General features: G+C 42.7%; 1 protein-coding gene across 2 annotated transcripts; it reads left to right on the forward strand.

Moving 5' to 3' along the window:
* The first annotated feature begins 2938 nt into the window (after positions 1-2938).
* LOC136503747 (elongation factor 2) lies at positions 2939-7186 on the forward strand. 2 transcript variants are annotated; one of them, XM_066498751.1, is made up of 3 exons: positions 2939-3088; positions 3815-3953; positions 4534-7186. In XM_066498751.1, exons 2-3 carry the CDS (start codon positions 3863-3865, stop codon positions 6972-6974), a joined length of 2532 nt encoding a protein of 843 aa, XP_066354848.1. In that variant the 5' UTR covers positions 2939-3088; positions 3815-3862; the 3' UTR covers positions 6975-7186. The 2 variants fall into 2 exon arrangements, with proteins under 2 accessions (XP_066354848.1, XP_066354891.1); XM_066498794.1 differs by having other exon boundaries at positions 3818-3953.
* Positions 7187-8461: the final 1275 nt, after the last annotated feature.

Below are 8461 nucleotides of genomic sequence, written 5' to 3' on the forward strand. Positions count from 1 at the left end.
ACTCCCAGTTCTTTTATGTTTGTCATTTCAGCTTTTAGGCATAAGAATTAAGAAAAAGCCTATCACTCTGTTGAAGTTTTGTTCTTTCCGACATCATTTAAATTAGTTCATCTTCCCAGCCACCCATGGTGACCAATGGACAAATGAGTTAAATATAGAAAACTGAATCATGCATTAAATGAGACAAGCATAAAGAAGAAAGAAGAATCCTTTTGAAGAGCTAAAACTACAAACTTAAAGAGCAGAGGCAGCAAGATCCCATGTTATATCGTTTAGGTACCTCATCAGGAAAACAGAGCATGCTACAGATCACTAGCTATTTTATTATGCAATGTATTGGGTCATTGTGTCCTAGTTTTTTTTTCTTTCTACCTGCTTTATGTTTGTCATGAAGATTAGTTGGGTATATAACTTGGGATCAGTGAAGTACCTAAACTACATAGCCTCAATAGCCAATTCCAATATTTCCAGCTATCTCTTGCCTAACTACATCATTAGGTGTGCCGGCAACAGAAAAATCCACCAACCACAGTTCTAGGGTTTGTCCCTCCCCACATTCTTCTACCTACCTCCAGCCAAATCGATGCTCCAACACCATTGCTGAATTCATTTGCCCAATATTAACGTGGTGGCCCCTACCCATCGACATCCCGCATCTGGATATGAGCATCTTCTCCCCCTTCGCACTGCAGATTAATAAGGCTTTCACAAGTACGATTCCTACCAAACTGATTGTTTGTTTTTGCTATCGGTTGATGTTAGTCTGCCAACGTGCTACAATGCTATCTGACTGAGAGAGTGAAACACCGTCGTTTTCTCCAGAGTGAGACCATGTGGTGATAAAGTACTTAGGCCTTGGGATTGCGTACAATGCAATGTGTTGAAGCTGTGGTTGTTTGCAATTTTTGGGTGGACCTCATGGGATGTGGATTGAATCATTCGAGAAAATCCCCGAACCCCTGCCCCACCCATACATAGCAGCACCATAGCTCCATGAGATGAGCTGATCACAAACCTGTGCTTTGGATGTGGGGCAGACGAGGAAGTTTTCCCCTCTTGGTCACTGCGGCCGAAGCCACAAATAAATAATGAGTCCCATGGGACTCGAACTCCTACACTGACCACTTGGTCAGCAAGGCCGTTCCCGCATGCAAGACTTCGTGGAAGTAACGACTAATTGTTTCCAAACACCTTCTAAAATTAACCTCCATCAACCTAACAGCCAACCACTCTGAGGAACATGTCAACTTGTTCCTCAACTAAACCAATATTTGTGTTTGTGAACAAGCGCCTTATCCTAAGCAATGTGCATAAGAGGAAACGAGGCTCTTCTCACAATCTATTGCGAAGTTTGTTTATACAAAGTGACGATCATTGTTGTGGAAAATAACCTAATGTTTGCCATTCTTTTTTTCTCTCTATCAGTGAGGGATTATAGGCGATAGGTGGTATACGGCTGATGATTTTTGCAGAGGGTACAAAGCCAGTAGGTATCAATCAAATAGCAAAATAGCTTTAAGATAGGGTTTGGGTGCTTGGTTTCGCACAGCGGGAATGGGAGAAGGGGTGGGAATACTTGGTGGGTGCTCATCGCCGGCGAAGAGACCGATGCAGGCCTGGGCACCTAGTGTAGGGTGGCGGCGGTGGTAGGCCAGTAGCCCACCCACACCTAGCTGACACACGAAGAGACAGAGAGAGCGCGCGCACGCGGGGCGATCGGGAACAGGAAGGCGTGGACGGAGATGGATGCGGGCAATGCGGCAGACGACGGTAAACCAACCCGAGTTTGTTCGGCCTAGGTGAAGCGCGGACTTCTGATGGGCCATTCCTTTTTCACACGTTTATTTTTCAATTTCCTTTTTCCTTTTTTATTATTATACGTATTTATCTTTTCTACAACTTATATAAATAGGTATACATAGTATGTGCTTCTCTCCTCCATCCGCAACTAGGCGCCACACTTAGAACCCATTATGCTCCTGCCACCGGTTCACTGCAACACATGATTCACTTGGTTTAATTGGCTGTGTTGTAACTTTGTATTAGCCTTAGCATGTATTGAATCTTACACATCACCACTCAAATCAGCATAAACGTATGAAGAGTGAACGACATTTGGTAGGATTATGTTTGATTGTTTACATTTTGTTACATACTGTCATTTCCATGCTATAATAGAGGTCTCTTATTTCTATTAGAGCTAAAGGACATGATAGTATGTCATATCTAGTGTGCCTATTGGTTTATGCAAATACGCATTGCCTTATATAACTAAGCGTACTAGCTAATGCTGCATTGGATCTGAGCATAAAAACTTCTGCAGGCAGTCAAAAGACAAAACTACATTGAACAATTATGAACATAGACAAATTGTGCTAAACGAATGGAACACAATTGCTCTTATAATCAAGCGTGGTGAAATAATTAATCTAGTAGTGTTTGTTTATATATACTCATTTAAATCAAGTCTACTATTGTCTCTCCTTATTTGATGCATTTTAATTGTATTGGAGTTGAATTACTTTATACTTCCTCTATTCTAAATTGTAATACATTTTGACTTTTCTAGATGTATAATTTTTTATTATACACTTAGATATGCACATGTCTAAATATATAGTAAAATAATGTATCTGAAAAAATCAAAATATCATATAATTTGGAACGGAGAAAACAAATTCTAGTTGCTCACTGAATATCTCTTGTATTCGTAGTATACATATACAATTTACAGAATATACATATACATGATCCATACCCGCTGTATTCGGGGAAATCCGATTTTATAAAATGATTTTATAAAATGATTTTATAAAATGATTTTAAAAAAATCGGATATCTGGGACAATACGTCTTGGCCCACTTAAGTATATGGGCCAGTCACCGTTTGGCCCATTAGCTCCTAGATATATATATTATTCAAAAGAGCACAGCAAACCCTATCTCTGGCCACCTCCCCCAGTCACCCATCTCTCCCGCACCGCAGCCGCCGCCTGCCCGGCCACCGCGCCTGCGACGAGATCCGGCGCCGGCAGCGAGCTCTAGCACCCACGACGAGCAGCAGCTGCCAGCGACGCGCGCAGCCCAGGTAAATCAACTGCATGTCGGCGGCTAGTTTCTTCTCTATCCCCTCCCGTACGCCTTTACTGTCGCTTATACCGTACTCGAATTGTTTGTCTGGTCACTTGGTAAGATTATGGACGGGGATCCAACAGCTACAACAGGTCAACCTTTGTCTGGTTTGCAGATCTGGAAGAAGTGCAAAACGGCACGATTGCTGCAATATAGGGCGATTTTTATGTTCCTGCTACGTTGCAACTGCTTTTAGATTATAGGACAATTTTGATCTTCCTGCTATGTCCCCGTATCATGTTTTCTGAAAAAAAATATCTTATCTCCATATCCGCATCCTCCTGATATTGTGTCCATATCCGTGCATACATATAGTATATATAATAGTATGCTATGTAATGGCCTTGAACCCGAATTGCTATTTATTTGATTATTTCGTGTCTGTTACTTTGATGTTTTTTTTTACAGAATATAATAAGTTGTGGTGTCCTGATTGTAGATCTTAGTTTACCGGGTTTGTACCCTGTGTACAATTACTAAGATGCATGGTTTCAGTTTACTTTTTATTAGCTTTTGTGCTTACAATCCTGTAAAGTGTGGTTAATAATTTCCGTGTATCTTTGGTTCCTGACAACCATAGTGGTTAATTACTTTGCTACTGACGTCAGTGTCAAAGCTTTCAGTTTAGTTTTGTACTCATGTTTTTGAGTAAATTCTTACTAGTACTCCCATACCTTCACAGCAGGAATAAATATTGGCATTGGTAGTGTGATCTTCATAAGAAGTCAAGATGGTGAAGTTCACGGCCGAAGAGCTCCGTGCCATCATGGACAAAAAGAACAACATTCGTAACATGTCTGTTATTGCTCATGTCGACCATGGTATGTTCAGTACACTGCTCAAGCCTTTTTGATGTCAAGATTTGTTCTGTTTCAATATTTAAGCTCTGTACTGTGCTTGACTGCTGTTGCTTCTATTCGTGCTGCATTATCTACTATACTATAGGCCTATATTAACCGATATTTATCCCATGTATGAAATAGGCCTATATTCACAGATAATTATCTACTACTGGCTGTATGTTTTAGATTGTAATATACCAGTGTGTTATGAACTTTTGTGTTTTCAATATTTATATAAGCTCTGTGTTGTGCTTTACAGCTGATGTTTCTTTTCTTGCTGCACTATCTATTTAGGCCTAGCCAAGTTAACTACCTATATTCAGATATTTACCCAATGTAGGAAATGGGCTTATCATTTTGTCATCTTGTAATTAATCTACTGGTTCTCTAGGTATTGTGCTTTATATACTATATCTATTACCTATATACTCTAGATTGTAATGTACTAGTGTGTTTGTTAACTTTTGATTTGGTTGTCTGTCCCTAATATTGTACTACTCTACGATGCACATGTTGAAGTTCCATGCCGTTCTTATATGCTATTATTAATTCTTTGCAGGCAAGTCTACGCTTACAGATTCCCTTGTGGCAGCTGCTGGGATTATTGCCCAGGAAGTTGCTGGCGATGTTCGCATGACTGATACGCGTGCAGACGAAGCAGAGCGTGGTATTACAATCAAATCTACTGGTATCTCTCTTTACTATGAGATGACTGATGAGTCACTGAAGAGCTACAAGGGTGAGAGAGATGGTAACCAATACCTGATCAACCTTATTGACTCGCCTGGGCACGTTGATTTTTCTTCGGAAGTGACAGCTGCTCTTCGCATCACCGATGGTGCTCTGGTGGTGGTTGACTGTATTGAAGGTGTCTGTGTGCAAACTGAAACTGTGCTTCGCCAAGCCCTTGGTGAGAGGATTAGGCCAGTTCTTACCGTGAACAAGATGGACAGGTGCTTCCTTGAGCTTCAGGTTGAGGGCGAGGAAGCTTATCAGACTTTTTCCCGTGTCATTGAGAATGCCAATGTCATCATGGCAACATATGAAGATACGCTCCTTGGTGATGTCCAAGTCTACCCAGAGAAGGGGACTGTTGCTTTTTCTGCTGGCCTGCACGGATGGGCCTTTACCCTCACTAACTTTGCCAAGATGTATGCATCTAAGTTTGGAGTTGATGAAGCTAAGATGATGGAGAGGCTTTGGGGTGAGAACTTCTTTGACCCTGCCACCAAGAAGTGGACCACCAAGAACACAGGCTCTCCTACCTGCAAGAGAGGATTTGTTCAGTTCTGCTATGAGCCAATCAAGCAAATCATCAAAACCTGCATGAACGACCAGAAGGAGAAATTGTGGCCCATGCTGCAAAAGCTCAATGTTACCATGAAGGCTGATGAGAAGGAATTGATTGGCAAAGCTTTGATGAAGCGTGTTATGCAAACGTGGCTACCAGCTAGCACTGCACTGCTCGAGATGATGATATTCCACCTTCCTTCCCCATCAAAGGCTCAGAGGTATCGTGTGGAGAACTTGTATGAGGGACCCCTTGATGATGTCTATGCAACTGCTATCAGAAACTGTGATCCGGAGGGTCCTCTTATGCTGTACGTTTCGAAGATGATCCCAGCATCTGACAAGGGCAGGTTCTTTGCCTTCGGTCGTGTCTTCTCAGGGAAGGTTGCTACTGGCATGAAGGTTCGGATCATGGGTCCCAACTATGTCCCTGGCCAGAAGAAGGATCTGTATGTCAAGAGTGTCCAGCGTACCGTTATCTGGATGGGAAAGAAACAAGAGTCGGTTGAGGATGTTCCTTGTGGTAACACTGTTGCTATGGTTGGTCTGGATCAGTTCATCACGAAGAATGCTACACTCACTAATGAGAAGGAGGTTGATGCATGCCCAATCAGAGCAATGAAGTTCTCTGTCTCTCCTGTTGTGCGTGTTGCTGTTCAGTGCAAGGTTGCCTCTGACCTTCCCAAGCTAGTCGAAGGTTTGAAGCGTCTGGCGAAGTCCGATCCTATGGTTCTCTGTACAATGGAAGAGTCTGGTGAGCATATCATTGCTGGAGCTGGTGAGCTTCATCTTGAGATTTGCCTGAAGGATCTGCAGGAGGACTTCATGGGTGGTGCTGAAATTATTGTTTCCCCTCCTGTTGTGTCCTTCCGTGAAACCGTTCTTGAGAAGTCCTGCCGTACTGTCATGAGCAAGTCTCCCAACAAGCACAACCGTCTGTACATGGAGGCGCGCCCCTTGGAGGAGGGTCTTGCTGAGGCCATCGATGAGGGCCGCATTGGCCCACGTGATGATCCTAAGGTGCGCTCCCAGATCCTCTCTCAGGAGTTTGGGTGGGACAAGGATCTCGCCAAGAAGATTTGGTGCTTTGGACCTGAGACCACCGGCCCAAACATGGTTGTTGATATGTGTAAGGGAGTGCAGTATCTCAATGAAATCAAGGATTCTGTCGTGGCTGGTTTCCAGTGGGCATCAAAGGAGGGTGCACTGGCTGAGGAGAACATGCGCGGAATTTGCTTTGAGGTCTGTGATGTCGTTCTTCATGCTGATGCTATCCACAGGGGTGGTGGCCAGGTCATTCCAACTGCCAGGAGGGTCATCTATGCTTCTCAGCTCACGGCCAAGCCAAGGCTGCTGGAGCCAGTGTACCTGGTGGAGATTCAGGCCCCAGAAAATGCACTTGGTGGCATCTACGGTGTTCTGAACCAGAAGAGAGGCCATGTCTTCGAGGAGATGCAGAGGCCGGGTACCCCGCTCTACAACATCAAGGCTTACCTCCCTGTCATCGAGTCCTTTGGGTTCTCCAGCCAACTGAGGGCTGCAACCTCTGGTCAGGCGTTCCCCCAGTGTGTCTTTGACCACTGGGACATGATGGGCTCTGATCCTTTGGAGGCTGGCTCCCAGGCTGCTCAGCTGGTGCTGGATATCCGCAAGAGGAAGGGTCTCAAGGAACAGATGACCCCTCTTTCTGAGTTTGAGGACAAGCTCTAAATTCTTGGTTGCTTGTGCTACTGTTACACCTGCTGGTTTAATCGTCAATTGGTCTACTGTAATGGGAACTACTACAATATTTTGGTTTTGTTTAGTTGTCAAATGCACTTGTCTCTAAACTGTATTGGTCATCATGTAGTGTGTGCTGCTGTGCTGACACGAGATATATCTTTCAAAGAAGGGTTTTTTTGAATAAGCCAATTGATTTGGGACCTTCGGATCCATTCTTTTTCCTATTCAAAGACCAGGCCTTTGTCTATGTGTTTTCACGTCGAGAATTCTTTGCAGATGAAGATGAAGAGATGGCAAAGCGGCTTAGTACTAGTATCTGGAGAAAAACCTCCTAAACATAAACATATGGCTAGCAACCGGTTCACCAGGAGTACGCAAGAAAGGCAAAAGCAGCACTACGAATTAGTGATTTATGAATGGGAATGGGCTAGAACCCTGGTTTCTTCCTTATATAATACCTCGTAGAGTTCAACTCCTGCTTTCAACCCGTGAACAATATGAGTCCGAAGCTTCTATCGTAACTCCCGGAATTTCTTCGTAGTGGCTCCGTTCTATGCCTCATTTCATAGGGAAGTCCAAAGTGGCTCTATTTCATTCTATTTCACTTCCTAGCACTTCCTATCATTTAATATCCATTCATTTGGTTCGTTCCTCTAGCAATTCCGGTTTGACCATTCCGTTCCCTTTTTCAAACTCCACTTCTTTTCATATAGCATCCCTAATCAAAGAGAGAACAATATCCATTTCAAAACATTTCTAACGGATTCCTTGGTTCGGACCGACGAAGTAATGGCACTCGATTATTATCAACCCGACTGCAATCTTTTTCTGTCGGTGAGGATTGCACCAGAGCACCTTCTACTTCTAATAGGCCATGAACTATAGATAGAGAATAATCATTCTGAGTGAGTCCATAAGAAGAGCCTGAGACTCTATTTTGATATCTGTTGTGATGTAGCAGATGACATATATTTGGTATCTGTGGTAGTAAGTGGTTATATACTTATATTCTGTTGTCTTATTAATGCTCTGCCTGATGATCTGTCAGGGAATTTCACCCTTTTGTTGGTTGTCTCCTTGCCTTTTCCATGTGAAGTGTGTAGTCATTTTTGCAGCACTTTTGATTTTTTTTTATCGATTTATCGATGATGAGTTCCGTATATGTATGACACAGTTGATAGTGTTGAATAGAATTGAGGTACATTTAAATAGCTAATACTATGTTTGAGTTATCTCCCCAAAATTACCAATGGATATATACTTTGATGCATGAGATCATCCAATAGAATAGGCTGCTTTCTATTCACTCCACTTGTTTATTATTACTGCTACTTTGATTTGGTTTGAAAATTTCTCTGTTCATCTTTGTTTGTAGGAGTATTTGCAATGTATTGTTTAAGGATTAAGTTTTACTATGCGTTGTTCTTTTTTTAAGGAACAACCAGGTCTTTATATCGCGGTATTGCATCAAGCGA

Source organism: Miscanthus floridulus, chromosome 1 (assembly GCF_019320115.1).
Source record: "Miscanthus floridulus cultivar M001 chromosome 1, ASM1932011v1, whole genome shotgun sequence".
NCBI classification, from domain to species: domain Eukaryota; kingdom Viridiplantae; phylum Streptophyta; class Magnoliopsida; order Poales; family Poaceae; genus Miscanthus; species Miscanthus floridulus.